Genomic DNA, 16,783 nt, shown 5'->3' on the forward strand with positions numbered 1-16,783 from the left:
ATTAAAAGTCACAGCTATTTCATAATCACTGACTGCGTCCGAGATCGGGAACTCTGACTTCACCTTATGTTTGTACATCTAGGAATTTTAAGAAGAGTTTTAGACAGCAGCACTGGAACAACGAATAACAACATGGACGTTCCTTAACTTGGTTTCTTGTCTGCATATATAAGATGGACAATTACGTGACGTTCGTGTGACTGTTTTGTAGCACCGGCTGTTCCAGGTATTCCAATATGATTATGCAAATCAAACCCCTCTGTTACAATTAATAGACTACATACAGTAATGTCAGATCCTTCACATGTCGACTGTAGCACTGTAAGCTGCAATAGAATGGATGATTTATATTAATAATAATGAGGAATACCGTGGATGATTACTTCTGTCTTAGTATTTTCAGTAGAGCCGATAACTGCTGCAAGAGTGAACTCTCTCGGCGACACATTGTCTCATGTAAAGTACGATCGCCTGTGCAAGGCGTCATGTCCTGCTACACAATAAGTGCTCTATTTTGTCGTTTTACTGCAGTCGATTCACAGTGGAGGAAGAAACGCAAGAAAGAGAGCCATCGTTAGTTCAATAGCGAGTGAACGACTTAATACTGCTGGTGACCGTGAGCAATCACAATCCTGAGGTAAGTCAAATGACCTTTATTTAACCCTAAACAACCTAATTCATTAGTGTCTGATTATGTTCAAGACGTATTTTGTTTGACACAGGCAGTTAGGTTAACTTTAATTGCGTTACTGCCTGTGCAATGATTGTGATTGTAGCAGGATGTTTTGTAACACTACGAGAACACACAGTAGTATAGCAAACTAAGTTTCCCAACTATATTACGAATGTTTGTGATATGGGATTTAGGCATTGGTCCTGTGTACAATGAATATTTGCTGTGGATTTCTGATGTCATTACTGTCATCTACAGTGCATACTCAGTGTCGTAACTGACATTTTCGCTATTATTTCGCTTTGAGGCAGTGATTAGTAGCAGAGGTCTTGTAATCTGTATATTGCACAATGTCGTTTGAACTTCTGGGTAAAATTACCTTTCTGCAGATGTCAGACTCTAAGGTAACCAATAATGGCCCCAAAGATACTTCATCATCACCCAGCGTTGTAGGCCTGGTGGAGATGACCGAGGACACTTCCGGTAGCGATGAGAGACACAAGAGAGAACATTGGTCATCTCGATGGGACTACATTATGTCCATGATAGGCTACTGTGTGGGATTTGGTAATCTGTGGAGATTCCCTTACCTCTGCAACAGAAACGGTGGAGGTAAGATTTCATGACAGTCGCCCTACATAAAAACCTACTGACTACAGCGACAGGGAACAATAAAGATGCTTTTCGTGACTTCCGGTATTAGCCAACATAAATTATCGATATGACTTAACTGACACTGAAACGAAATTTCGCAGTTTTAAAAAGGTCCCATTAAAATTATATTTATGCATGTATATTCAATTCTAAACCTCTAAAGATCTTCAGCATTTTTTTCCTGCCAAGTGCAAAATTCTCATAATGTTGCACGGTGCATGGGAAACCTCCAATTTATCAGTACATTAAGCTTAGATAAGACTGAAATACTGATCATGGTCCCGGAAGGCCATTCAAATTACTGAAATACAAAGCATTAACCCAATCGATTAATATTTCTTTCAAAACTTCGACCAAACGCGTCCTTTCGGGAGGGTCTCGTACCACATCAAGTTTAGGTGCCAGATAAGACTGTGACATTTCTTAGCCCAACTGACAGCAGTTCATTCGACTGAAGACCATAACAATAACAGAAAACATTCTGGCCACAGTGTTAATTTGTGGAACTACACGTTGACGCTTAAATATAAGAAACGAAGAGGAATGGAACTGTAGAAATTCCTTGTTGAAGAACTTGTGACATGGCCTTTATTGAAAATCCAAATATTACAATCTTTTTATAAACATATCGGAGATATATTATGGATGTCAATTCCTTTATCGAAAGGAGGAACGTTACGGAATATACTCGATATAAGCAAAAGAAACGACTCGTTCCTCATGGTAGTGAGTGAGTGAGTTTAGTTTTACGTCGTACTCAGGAATATTCCAGCTATATGGTGGCGGTCAGTAAATAATCGAGTCTGGGCCAGACAATCCAGTGATCCACCGCATGAGGTTCGATATGCGCAATTGGGAACCGATGACATGTGTCAACCAAGTCAGCCAGCCTGACCACCCGATCCATTTAGTCATAATAGACACTAGGCCCTCTCATATGCTACTTCGCCGGCAATGTTCCAAACGGCGATTTCAAATGAAAGAATTCGACATCCAATGTCATAACGTGTGGATATGTGAATATTAAGGTTGAACCTGAAATATGCTCGCAACACTAACATGCTGCAATATGACATACATTGCGCCGAAACATGAATCAAACACAATATATTGCCTTTTGAATTTGCACATTTCATTTGTTCATGGCTGTTTTTGTCACATGCCACACGTCTGAAATAATAGTGACCGACCATGAGTAACATATTTCCCATCTTGAGTTTGTCTGGTCCTTGAGCATTGCGTTAACATTATATATCTCTCTACAGCTCGCTAACAAACCATGACTTGGGGGTTAATTTTCTGTGCAGGTGCTTTCCTGATCCCCTTCCTTGTATTCATAGTCATCGCCGCCTTGCCAGTGTTTTATCTTGAGGCCTCTCTGGCTCAGTTCTCAGCCAAAGGCCCTGTACAGATATGGAATTTCTGCCCTATCCTCAAAGGTGTGTATGTTTGTCCCATTTATTACTACAACGTCAGTACCCGTGAATATATAACGTTTCACATGCGTTTAAACGAAACGTCACAACTCTTTCCACATTCATCAAAAATCTCTCCTAAAATCTGATTCGATTATACAATTTAGTCTATATCAATAGCATATCTATGTTTCAGTAGCATAACAGCTGTACAATGTATTTGTGAACAAATCGAGTCTTCTGTTCTTGACAATTATACCAATCAATGTCATATGGTTGTAATGACAAAATACGGGTTGCTTACTACATCTCCTTAACCAACGAAATGGAAACGTCAGTGCATTTGTTTCGGCCATCCCAATGACGTCAACGAAGAAAGTAAGAGCAAGATATTTGCTAACTATGGAATGGTGCCAACAGCGTGTCACAGGGACAAGTGAATATACAGATACCATTTCACCCCAGTCCTACAATTATGGGAACGAGTGAACGTAGACATGGTAGCTCATACCAACATACTGGTCATTTACAGTTGGCAATAGCAACTGTCAGACAGCGTCCAACATATACGTCGAACAATTACCTATGCGCTATAGACTTGTTAGATTTCTCTTTGAGCTGCAACCATCGGGCAATGAAGTTTTCAAAGTGTAGCAGACAACTCTTTGATTAAAGGTGTTTTCATCAAGGCTATAATATTCATTTAACACTCCATACGAGGGTATATGTTTTAAAAGGTGCGTGGTGGTATGTGGAAACATTTGCAAATTTGACGCAACAGTTATAAATATTCAGAAAATCCAGGGTTATGGATGTCTTTGTTCAACCTCTCTATTGAATAACACGACGTCTCGGAGCGTATGCCGGCTTCTTCATCACCAGAGCAAGCCAACACCCCGAACTTCGTGCTATTCACAGTAAAGAAGATGACATCCATAAATCTATCTTTACTTATACATTCCACTTATAAATGCCATTCAAAGATTTCAGTTTGACTTGCTCACAAGTTTTTTTCTGTTTAACCGTTGACTTTCTCTTGTACTTATTTGTGACAGGTGTCACCAATGGGGTAATATACCTCCACCGTTTCACGAACAGTTGGTATCATTACCATTCGAAAGGTATTGACAAGTGTTTAAAATGATAATCTTTGTTCAATACTTGTTTTGCAACATTATCACATCTAGATTATTCGCCTTTGTAGGTATCGGTATTGGAACGGTCATCCAAGTTGCAATTTGTCAGCCATATTATCAAATCCTTCTGGCCTGGCCGATCTACTACATGGTGAAATCCTGCTCAAGTGTGCTGCCCTGGACAACTTGTGGTAACTGGTGGAACACAGATCTATGTGTGGAGGACATCTCCACTTTAAAAAGACATTCTATGAACTCTACAGACATCCTGAACTATACGGACGCTGCAGGGATCAATGGCACTGGCTCCAACGTTGCTGAAATGTGGAGGAACAAGACCTTGTCACACACAGCTGTAGAGGAGTTCTACCAGTGAGTTATGCCTTGTAGAATTTGCTCGTAATCAACCACATAAACCAATGACAGCCCCCTCAGTTCTGCATGATCAGTAAACTATTTTGAGAGCATTACATTTCATGGGGGTCTTTGTTCTCAACAGGCTGTGTAAACCAAGGCCGGTGTCTTAATGTTGTCAAATGATATTCAGTTGAAACATGTTGTATGCCCTTGAGTTCATTTGCGTAATATATGTCCTCAGGCCTCGCGTTTCTAATTCGCGACTTTATCTAACGTAAATCGATGTTCGTTCTGATATTCATACAAGCTGCGGTATGTGTATATTAATTCGACTCTTAACAATGGCACATTTTAGTGCTGCTAAAGACATGTTCCATACATAAATGAATACGAATTGGTAAATGCAGATAACTGGAACTGTTAAATGCTAATAATATTGTATCATATTCCAAGAGCGTATAGACTATTGCTCTGATAAATGACGTTGACACTGAAAGAACGCTCACCTAGATTCAACTCAGCATCAAGATATTATTTATGATTGAAATATAGAAATAATTCAATTGCAAATTACTGAAAATCGAAATAATCTCCCAGAGTACCACATAATCTGAATCTATAGTTTGAAACTGAAATGCCCTCTTTCAGGTACAACGTCCTCAATATATCAAGCGGAATACACGAAATCGGATCTATTCAGTGGCATATCGTAGGATGTTTATTTGCGTCGTATGTGTTGATTTTTCTGAGTTTGTTTCGGGGAATCAAAGCCAGTGGGAAGGTGAGATTAAAGTACCATAATCTGGTTGGTTTTGGGTTCACATTACATCCCAGCAGTATCACGAGTAAGAACAGATGTAAGCGACAACCTATGCTTGTTGTAAGAAGCGACAAAATGCATCGGCTGATTGACAGCGTGTCATTGATTCTCAGTTGTGTTGAGTAATACACATGACATTCATTGGTGAATTATTTGCTCTGGACTCAACTGTTAACAGACTACTGACTTAGTGAGTGACATTAAAGTGCATGTTCCCTCCGGTAAGTGTCCTTGTCCCTCTCCTAAACAATTGCAGTCCATGTTCTTCCAAACTAATTGCTGACGCGGTATTTGTGACAAGAGTATTTTTTCCAAGTTCATCGCTTTCCATTTTACTGACATGAACATATCGCTTTGCTCTGTAAAACACCATGGGACACAGTTTTCCTTCCAAATCAATCAAAAACGTTGCCTCCATACCAACACAACAACAGATGATCCCTCTCAAGGGAAATTACTCTTCCCAGGTTTCATATCAATGCCGCTAAGAATGTTTCCAACGGGTACACGTCCACAGCGACGAGGTTAATAGCATTATGTTCAACTAGCAGCCTTGTCTCTCCGACAATACATGTTAGTCTCCAAATGGCTAAACGTTCTGACAATTTAGACACCTTGAACTACATGGTAAATGTAGTTCACACATGTCTTAAATTGCAGCTATATTTCTCAGTATGTAATATAAAATACAGCAAACATAAAATATTAAAGATGGGTGCAAATATGAGATCATTATTACAATCCTGGTGAATTCACATAAGCGTAAAGTATAAAGGTCGATTTTTAAAAGTCTTTATGTAGTTATCTTGTCATATTTGTGTATAGATATATTTTGCTGTTGTAACGATAGAAGACATGAACGTTTCATTTGGTTTTGGTAGGTTGTTTATGTGACAGCACTGCTTCCCTACATACTGCTGCTAGCGATCTTCATCAGAACCTGCTCGCTGCCAGGGGCTCTTGACGGGATTCTGTACTACCTTAAACCTGATTTTAGCAAACTCCTCACAGGGCAGGTATGAATTGTTTATACCATCCAACAACATACAGACAGGACACATTTGAAAATTCACAAGGTCCTGTAGGTATCATGTAGGTACCATGTACCAATTTAACGCTATACACGCTATATAATGCCTATACAAATACAAATTGTCATCTTTAATTGTGATTTGACAAAATGTTATGTTTTGTCACTTGGGTCACGTTTTTGCTAGATTATACATCAGTTTCAAGAAGACTCATTTAATACACATGATTAATTAAGCACCCCTTTAATATCATGCATTATTGTGATGTTGTTTACATTTCAGTTTGAAAGCGTTTTACAAAATGCAGACCATGCATCTAAAGCAAGTTACCCACTCATATCATGAAAATGTCGTATCTCTACACTTCCGTTCGAGGGTATAAAGTTGTGATTTGCCATCTTTTTCCTCCATTCTCTGTGAGGAGAAGTCTGTGGGACTGAGGTGGCAGACAATTTTTTATACATGCAGTTTACATGTCGGTCACGGTCATTGTCTGTCACTACTGCCACTCTGTCATATATATTTATCTATCACAATGATTAATGCGAAGTGAAACTACAGGTTGTTCAGCTTGACCTGATCAAGTGAATACTAATGCATTGCGTGACCATGTCACAACTGGTAGGGTCTATTACTGTCAAGAGGTGCGCCTTTGTCAGGTGATGATTGGCAGCATGTCCAAAAAGCCGAGACAAGGTCGCCGTTTGACATCTCAGTGTCGAGATATCGTCAGCGATGTCTTCTTCCTTTAAAAAAGAAGCTACAGGTCTTTTTATCCTTCCTATTCGGGGTTTTAGACAGCAAAAGCAACAGTGAATCGGGTTGTAACTTAGTTTGTAAACCAAACTAGATAGCTTATGACTGTCAAAACAGTTCAATTAAAACACGAAATGGTTGGGTTCTTTTGTCAAAAAGAGTTGTTTTCCGAGTCAAATTCTGTAACGAATCCTTGTATATATGGTTCGCACGGATGCAACAGTTATAATATACTTTGTTCCTTATTTAACGAAGTTAACTCGATCAGCCGTTTGTGCCATTTGACCTAACGGATCATGCTTATGTAGAGTAGCTCAGGTCAAGCTGAACAACCTGTAAACCTTTCCTTAGAAGCTAAGTTGCGCATGAACACAGATTTGAAACTCATTCTCACTGGCCTGTCGCTACTGTCGGAAACCATATCGTCATGCCACAATGCAAAGGTAATTCGTCACTTGCTGTATTGGCACAGGTTTGGGTAGAGGCGTGTATCCAGGTGTTTTACAGTCTTGGACCAGGCTGGGGGATTATCATGACAGCATCCAGCTACAACAAGTTCCGGGAACCCACCTTAAGGTGATGTGTCTCGAGTCTGGAAAGACTAATCTATCACATGGGTACACGTGAAGGAATGTCCTAAATTGACATCGGATAATACACGAGTTCCCAAGTCATCAACGTTCACAGTGTCATTAAGCAAACACCAAGCCATATACACTTTCATAATACATAGTCATACTAAGTAACCTTCCATATACACCCATGGAACTGACTGACTGTATCTGTCTCAACTAAACGATTGTTCTTGCTATTTAGGGATTCTATTATTCTGTGCACAGTATCTGAGGGAACAAGCATGTTCGCTGGATTCGTCACGTTTGCCATCCTGGGTGTTATGGCTGAAAGGGTCGGAGTCCCGATATCTGAAGTCGTGTCATCAGGTGAGAGTACTGAGAAGTGTAACAACTGAATCCCAGTCTGCATGCCCTTACAATGCAAATAGAGTTCTCATTTTGGTACCTGGGGCTACTTAATGGTTGAATGTGGTTTAATACACACTGTATCTTTGAATGACATGTATAACAGCATTTTTAAAAGGACCAGGATTAGGATTCGTCGCCTACCCAGAAGCCCTGTCACATCTTCCACTTCCACAGCTGTGGTCCTTCCTGTTTTTCCTGATGTTACTGACTGTAGGATTAGACTCTCTGGTGAGCCAATGTGTCATTAAAACCACCTGTCAAGATAACCATGATTTATAGAGTTTATAGAGCTCGTTTCCAAGACAAAACTCCAAATACAAGAGAAACAAACTGGTTCATCTATTCCTGGTGAGTTGTGTTGACCAATGATACCTCAACAAAACCTGAATAGGCTGACGACTGACGAAAGAATACATTTTATTTGATTTCAGTTTCTGTTTGTTGAGATCATCTCTACGACGGTGATAGATCAGTTCCCCACTGCACTCAGGCACAGACATGGCTTGGTTACAGGGGTGATATGTGTCATCGCCTTTGCTGCTGGTGTCCCCATATGTACACAGGTAAGATAAACAATACATGTTCGACACAGAGCACTATTGACTCATCAAAATCGACCCTGCTTTAAAACTGTTCGTGTTTCATGTGAATAAGTCTTAATAATAAACAAATGGAGAGGACGGAAAGAAAACACTTCTTTAATGAAAGAAACGAGTCGTCAGTGGCTGCAATTTTGCCTCCATTCATTCATATGTGTAGAGTTGCACATCTCTCTTTCCTGAAGCCTTAACAGTTGTAACCCTCATCAAACAACGTTTGAGAGGCATGAAATGCTTTGGAATCTTTGTAGGACGTGCATATTTGAATGTATTTAGCAACGGGATACTGATAAACAAGTGTAAAAGTGTCATCAGTAAGTCATCAGTCCCATCATACATTTGTATCAAAGGGACGTTTGAAACTTTGATAAGGTTGATGAACACATAAGCACATTCTGCTCACGTCAACATTTCCAGGGTGGCCCGTACATCATGCAGCTGCTGGACTGGTACCTGGCTGCACTGTCACTGTTCCTCTTCTGTACCTTGGAGTGTGTGGCTGCTGTCTGGCTTTATGGTAAGACAAAGTGCACTGTGCAGTACACTGTAAATCGATCTTGTCTCTTGAAGAAGTAAATGTCTGCGTGTTGTCAATGGGACATCCAGGAGAGTTGTCCTCACAGAGCAATACATGGTTTAGATATTTAAGTAAATATACCGTTTTACATCAAAGCAATATAACAGCGATAGTATATTGACTACATATTCAATATACATCATTTATTGGTGTCATGAACAAACACGCATGTTGTTAAGGTATATGTACATGTTGAAGGATTCAACTTCAGTTCGTACAGAAGTTAAACTTATGGACGATATGTTTCGGAACATCTATGGTTAATAAGGAGTGCAGTATCCTTGCACCCGTCTATTAACGGGAGGTTCACTAAATTGAGACATGATAATGATATGACATTGTCATTCAAGGTATCAAGCAGCTGAATGAGGACATTCATATGATGAGTGGACGCCCTCTTCCTATTCTGGTCAAAGTCCTTTGGGCCATCATCACCCCAGCAATACTGATTGTAAGTAGAATCATTACCCAACTAATACGCCACCAATTAATGGCTTGATGTTCCTAGATGTTAATAGATGCCTTGGTCAACTTGGTTTCATGTCCTTTCACAGACACCCTGGATGAACCCACAAGAACACCAGCATGTTTCCAAGTAACAGAGCAAAAGTATTCAGAACGTTTTTCTTTTAATTGCTTGAATCTACTTTTGACAAACATTGTGTGGGTGTCCACACATCTAAATTTGCCTTTTAAATCAATGGGGCCAAAATCCCCCAAGTATACATTGCCGGGACACATGGTGCTGACTGGTGTTTGGGGGTCTCATTTGCATATCTAGTGGTTTCCTGGGTGTGTTACTACATAAACAGTGCACGTTACCAGAACACGCGACATTGCTGTGGGATTAAGATTACCAGTCATGTGTCTCATGAGATTCCGTTTGTAGCTGGTACGGATTCTAAACCCTTTGTGGTTTGCATTTAGCGGACATGTCCCTTTTTTCCTTTGCTATGTGTTCAACAACTGGCTAGTCTTTACATGTGTGTACATGTGGAGGTTGCCTTAGTCGAGGGAGCATACATTTCACTTTTCTTCTGCTGGTATTGTCGCCGACAACTCTTGGAATCGTTACTAAGTTATTCAAAAATGAAACATATTATCACATTACATATGGTTTAGGTAATTGGCACAGAAACGTAATGGCAGTCCCATTACGTGAGAACTGTGATTTCAGATTACTCCTAATGATGTTAAAAAACTGTGTAAAGTACCAAATCGGATAATAGTTTTTACTTTTGTTTTCACTTCTTTCTTCCCTTTCTTTCTTTTTCTATCTTTCCTTTTCTCATCACAGGTCGTGTTCATCGCAACAGTTTCACAGTACGATTCTCCCACCTACGGAAAGTACATCTACCCTGCCGAGGTTGCTACAGTTGGATGGATGATTGCCCTCATTCCAGTTGCTCCAGTCACCATTGTCATCATAAAATCTTTGCTGAAACGGCATGGTTCATTACAACAGGTAGGATTTACACTCTTGATGGTACAAGTATGAACACGGAACTCAAACACAGACGGAAGACCAAAGATGCAGCGTGATGGGGTAAATAATTCATGATTAGATCACTGTAATGGACTTACAGGTATCAACAATTCCCAGCTTTTGAAACTGCAGATGTTCAGAACACAACTGCTTGCAGTGTTTCAGATGACATCTGGTCCCTGGATGGGTGCTATATGTTCTGTTGTTGGCGATCTGTACCCTGTTGTTTTTGTGGTTGTTTTTTTTTACACTGTCCAAATGCTATTGGGTGTAACTTTACAGGCTATTTTTAGTTCTAATTGTGATATTCTAGTTGTTCCACTGTCCCTTGATGAGAGGTTTTTAAATTGCACATATTTTCATTTCAATGTCAAACATGTTCTTGTCACGATATGGCTGAAATATTGCCGATATGACATTAAATATTAACCACTCTCTCACTCAACTATATTTTTGAATATTATCCTGATTTTACTGTTCCAGAGACTGATGTTGTCCCTTCGACCAAATTCTCAGTGGCGTCCAGCTGACAATTTGCTTACAGAAAGACACAAGGAAGCCCTTGTTTACAATAAACAAGCCCTCTCAGAAAACATGCGATATATTTTCAAAACTAAAACACAATCTAAAAGACCAAACAATGCATTCAGTGGAGATTCAGTTGATGTATTCAAATCCTGAAATCCTAAGTTCTGTGAAATTATTGTTTAGTTAACAGGAAAATCTTTGTTTAGTTACCAGGACATCCATGATGAAATACTAAAGGTAACAACAAATATATGTATTTGTTTTGGTTTTATTTTTGTTTTCCTCTTGTGCCGTTGGAATCCAAAATTACTTTGTGTTCAGTAGTTGTAATATTGATAATACAATTTGAATACCATTTTGTTGTTTTCATGTACTGAATAGAATACACGGTAATAATGTTATTTCTGTACAGTAATTCTGCCATGTGTTTGGAAACAGTTTTCGTTAGATATTAGAATTCTCTGTACCTTTGTTACAATGTCAACATTTACCGGGATAAAATATATTCCGAGATGTTGTGTTCCGAAAAATATAGAAGTTGCATCATGGATTATTACTTTAATCATTGAGAAAAGATCAAATCAAAGCCGGTTTTATCTAGTGACCAGTGTGTTCCACATTCTTTCTAAACTGCGAGGAGGAATTATATTTTTCTACAATGTAAACCGAGATTGTGTTATATAACAGTCATTAAGAATTATTTTGTGTATATTTGAATAACCGTCCACCAGGAATTAAACGCATGGCACTGGCCAGTGGTTGGATCATTACGGTTAGGTAAACTGGATTCACATTTAAAACGGGAACCGTGATGCTACATGTACTTTCACACAAGGATATTTAACTACAGGCGAATGTTGACTTGCATGTTTGGACTAAAACGACTTGTTTTCATTCTGTTGTTACCAATGCGTATCTTCGGTTGGCATTTTCAAATTTGAGAGGTTTTTCTATGAGAGATACCTTTCGGTTTCAACATTACTCAGTACTGAAGTTATTGTGAAAGTGTTCTTTTCTGCACATACGTGTCCTCTGGGTCAATATATGTATATATCGCTCAGCACATTCTACGTTTTGACGTTTTGGCATTACCATACCTACCCTCAAATCAGTTCATTAAACATGTTTCTGAAACCCCCACGTATGCCATCATTCACTTGTTCTTTTTTCATAACTGTTGGTAGGCGTGTGTGTTAATGTGAAATTCCAAGACATTTCACAGAAGAAATACACACGTAAGTGTGTGTTTTCAGAACATTTTTAAAAACAAAACTTTTGAGTATTTTCATGTTCACATCTGTGAAAGAGTGAGTGAATTTTGTTGTTACGATGTAAAGTCACATCGGCAATATGTCAGCTAAAACTGGTTTTAAATTCATCATACATATTATATAATATATAAAATCATGTCGACGAAGGACAGTAAAACCAGTAGATTATCACAGATTAAGTTAAAACTAGCTAACAAATATCTTTAAAAGCAGAAAAGCATTTTGGACAATAAACCCAAAAATGAGTTATAGATGTCCAACAAATGAGGATAGATCACTATACTAGGGACCATGGGTACTTACAGTACCTTTGCTACCTACATGGTCCCTAGTTGGATTTACACCATCTCCTCAGCCACTGGTGACTGTAGGAAGATGCTGCCGAAAATCAAAATAACAAAAATGCTACATTCAAAAATTTAAATTTTACTTTGAAAGTTTTGGGCCTTACGTACCCTCTCAGGGGCGCAATCATTTTACGAAACCCCCTTTGATGGTACAGCCACTAACAATTTAAGTTGCTAATCAACGCTACCAATCATTAAAACACATCTACAGAGCATATTTACAGAGTATTTGTAGTATCAGAAATCATTGAACTGCCATCACTCAAAGGGAATAAGGGAATTGTCTTATAATATCAGAAAATAAATGAATTCCATCAACCCATCTTTCATGGCTATATCCACAATAGAAAATGAGAAAACTGGACAGCGACCAAGAACACAACCTGACTCTACCTCTTACTCTGACATCACATACAATGTCGGTATAAGACACTTATATTGTCAGAATAGTTAATAGTAAAAGGCACTTATGTCATGTGTGTGTGTGTGTGTGTGTGTGTGTGTGTGTGTGTGTGTGTGTGTGTGTGTGTGTGTGTGTGTGTGTGTGTGTGTGTGTGTAATTTACACAGAAGGGATAACATCACGTGGGGTGACACTTTGTGTATTGTCACTGGTAATTTAACAAAGGCACGATATGTTGGCACCTTAAATTGTCACGTGCCTTATACCGGCCAGATCACTGTATGAAGGTAATTGTATGTTCCGGCATTATCACGATCAAGAACACACACACATCCATGGTTGTGGCAAAGGCTCGTAAAATCATTCGAATCGTAACTATTACTGAAATTCATCTACGAACGTTGAAAACTAATATTGGAACTTTTTACTGAAAATGTTTTGCCACAGGTTAAACACAATAAACTTTGAGGTTGTTCCCGGTAATTGGACATGATCGCCCAAACGCAACAATGATCAACAGTAGCGTGCGCCTGCACGTGGACTCATAAACTGTGATGCGAGATCGTTTTTCGATTGTAGTCAGTCTTGTCTTTGTCTTCGTCCAGTAAACGTCTTGAGTTATATCTGTGTTGTGTTATGTGGCCTGAAGACCTTACAAAACTGAGAGCGATATAGCATATAGTCAATGAGATAATAAGCTCAACAACATCGTATCTACCCAGTGACAGTGAACATCCGGGGTAGAATAGGCCTTCAGCATCCCAGACTTGCCACCAAAGGCGTCCATGCCTGTAAAAGGCGACTAACGGGATCGGGTGGTCAGGCTCGCTGGTTCCCAATCGTGCAGATGCTCATGTTGATCACTGGATTGTCTGGTCCAGTTTCACTTATTTACAAACTGCCGTCATATAGCTAGATTATTGCTGAAAGTGTCGTAAAACTAAACTCACTCACCCACTCATGTATCCAAAATCGATTTTACCCGTGGAGATCCGGGTTGGACTTGACAACCGAGGCTTGACGTAAGAGGCGTCTAACGGAATGAGGTGGTCAGGCTCGCTCGCACGGGGATTGAGACTATACATATCCACCAATTGATCTTGTGAAACTCATAGTGGGATAATCCCGTGTGGACCCGGGACAGAATGTGTCCACAGCACCCCATTGCTTGTCGTAAGAGGGGACTAAATTGGGCAACCTGTTTGCCGTGGGTTGCGTCCCGTGTCGGTGGAGGACGGGATCCTGGTGGTTGAGGGCAGATGGGCTTTAAACGGGGTTCCATTTGCCCAACACACCACTTTGGCCCTTACTTCACCTAGACGGGTGGTAGAATCGGCCCGATTCTATCAATCGGCTGGTCACGCCAAGCCCTGTGTATGGACTTAATTTTTTGTCAATACACTAATCTGTTTGGAAAATGTGTTACTTGTGGTCTTGGCAGTATTGTTCTCTAAACATGTTTATGATTTTGATGTTTGATGTTTTGCACTTTGCCTAGAGTCTTATGCCAGAAGGCGGTGGCTCATGGGCCAATCTGGTGGATGTGTTATTTATAACTCTTCTGCTGGAGTATATCATCCGAGTATCCTTGATGCTGCAAGTTGGAGACCCACTTGTTTTTAGCATTGTCCTTGTGATACTCCGTGGTGGGTGGGGAGCTCGGATGACGAACTATTGGAAATTAACCATGGCTTATGAAAACCCTCCTTAAAAAACCAAACGACAACTAGACACTGATCCAATTGATACTGATCAAAGACTGCCCACGTCAATTGAATACTGGCCACGATTTCTTGTAATTGAAACTGTTGACAAGACTCCATTAAAGTTGAACCCTTTTGCCATATCCAAGGGTATACAGGGCCTTGCAGGTGATGTCAAGAATATTAGACGTTTGCGTTCCGGTGCTTTGTTGGTTGAATGTGGGAAAAGGCAACAAGCCACAAACCTTATGAACACAGAATTGTTTGTCGGCGTTCCAGTCACGGTTACGGCTCATAAAACACTGAATACGAGCAAGGGAATCATCAGAGATCGTGACCAATTGTTTGCGGATATGACAGAGCTTGACATCATCTCTGAGATGAAAGATCAGGGTGTACGCAATGTAAAACGTTTCACAATCCGGAAGAATGATGTTGTAACTAATACCAATACTTACCTGTTCTCCTTTTCCTCACCAACTGCTCCAAAATCTCTTAAAGCAGGTTATTGTAACATCAATGTGGACATGTACATTCCAAACCCTTGGCGGTGTTTTAAATGTCAAAAGTTCGGTCATGGCGTCAATACTTGCACATTGTCTGTTGTATGTGCTCACTGTGGCGAAAAGACACATACAACAGAAGATTGTGACAGTAATGTTAAAAAAATGTACAAACTGTGCGGGTGACCACTCCTCCTACTCTAAAAGTTGTCCTGTTTGGAAACATCAAATGGAGATAAATAGGATAAAATTCACTCAAAACGTTAGTTTTGCGGAAGCTAAAAAGCTAGTTCAAAGCTCAGAACATAAGGAGAGCTATGCTTCTATCACCAGAACATCGTCAGACACAGTAACCGCTAAAACAACAACGTCATCTGCATGCTGTCAGACAAACCTGACCTGGGTTAAAACGAAATCTCCTCTGATATTCTCACCTGCAATATCGACCCAAACAACAGAAGCAGTTCCTAGTACATCTCAAAGCCAATGTGAAACATCCTCTGATCTTAACGCATCATCTCAGCCTACAAAGTCTAAACAACTCTCTAAAGGCAAAGGTACAAAGCCAGATTCTTTGAAAAAACTTAGTGGTAGAGCACCCAAAGGGTCAGACAATAAAATCAATTTATACTACAAATATGGATCCCTTGAGGACATGGACGTGACTGAAAACGTCCGCTCCAGGGCACACAGCTTGTCGCCCGCCAAAAAGGTACGGGGAAGATCCCCAATAAATCCTCCCAAACGATAGATTACCACAATCCTATTATACAATGGAACTGTAGGGGACTAAGGAATAATTTCCATGAATTTCCATGAAACTTTTAATCCAAAATTTATCACCCTCAGCGTTTTGTCTGCAGGAGACATATTTGAAAGAGACAGATGTTCTTAACCTACGTTCGTTCAGTGCATACCATTGTTTTTCGCCTAAGGGTGACAGGGCCACTGGAGGGTCTTCCATTTTAGTTAAACAGAACGTTATCCATAGCCCAGTTACACTTACTACTAATCTTCAGGCTGTTGCAGTGCGACTAACTTTGCACGTTGCGTTTACATTATGTTCTCTGTATGTTTCTCCGTCTTCAACGTTTCACAAACTCGATCTTCAAGCTCTATATGATCAACTCCCAAAGCACTGCATTATTATGGGAGATTTAAATGGACACCAACCCACTCTGGGGTAGTGCAACAATAAATGGTAAAGGTAAAGTATTGGAGGAATTTTGTTCAGATAATGATTTATGTATTTATAATGATGGCTCCAATACATATTTACATCCTGGTACAGGAACTTATTCTGCTCTCGACTTGTCAGTCACAAATTCAGAACTACTAAATGAATTCGAATGGTCAGTCCACGATGACCTCTGTGGAAGTGACCATTTTCCTACTATACTAAAATCTGTAACTCCATCTGATGTTCCTCCATCATCAAGGCGGAATTTTAAAAAGGCTAACTGGGCTTTATATGAAACACTGTGTGCTGAAAAACTTAAACCTGAACTTTTCATTGACGTTTCAGATGCTATTAAATGCTTT

At 39.8% G+C, this 16,783-nt stretch overlaps 1 protein-coding gene across 1 annotated transcript; it reads left to right on the top strand.

Annotated features, from left to right (window-relative positions):
* Positions 1-1,062: 1,062 nt before the first annotated feature.
* LOC137258679 (sodium-dependent proline transporter-like) lies at positions 1,063-11,168 on the top strand. Its single transcript, XM_067796373.1, has 13 exons — positions 1,063-1,285; positions 2,635-2,766; positions 3,947-4,250; positions 4,884-5,016; positions 5,937-6,071; positions 7,315-7,418; positions 7,659-7,783; positions 7,941-8,053; positions 8,257-8,388; positions 8,842-8,941; positions 9,352-9,452; positions 10,299-10,466; positions 10,971-11,168. Exons 1-13 carry the CDS (start codon positions 1,063-1,065, stop codon positions 11,166-11,168), a joined length of 1,968 nt encoding a protein of 655 aa, XP_067652474.1.
* The last annotated feature ends 5,615 nt before the right edge of the window (positions 11,169-16,783 follow it).

This window comes from Haliotis asinina, chromosome 12, assembly GCF_037392515.1.
Source record: "Haliotis asinina isolate JCU_RB_2024 chromosome 12, JCU_Hal_asi_v2, whole genome shotgun sequence".
In the NCBI taxonomy this organism is placed as follows: domain Eukaryota; kingdom Metazoa; phylum Mollusca; class Gastropoda; order Lepetellida; family Haliotidae; genus Haliotis; species Haliotis asinina.

Coding starts and splice junctions, on each gene's coding strand:
- LOC137258679 (XM_067796373.1), top strand. CDS start 1,063: ATGTCAGACTCTAAGGTAACCAATAATGGCCCCAAAGATACTTCATCA. Junction 4,251..4,883: donor GCTGTAGAGGAGTTCTACCA/GTGAGTTATGCC, acceptor GCCCTCTTTCAG/GTACAACGTCCTCAATATAT. Junction 5,017..5,936: donor GAATCAAAGCCAGTGGGAAG/GTGAGATTAAAG, acceptor TGGTTTTGGTAG/GTTGTTTATGTGACAGCACT.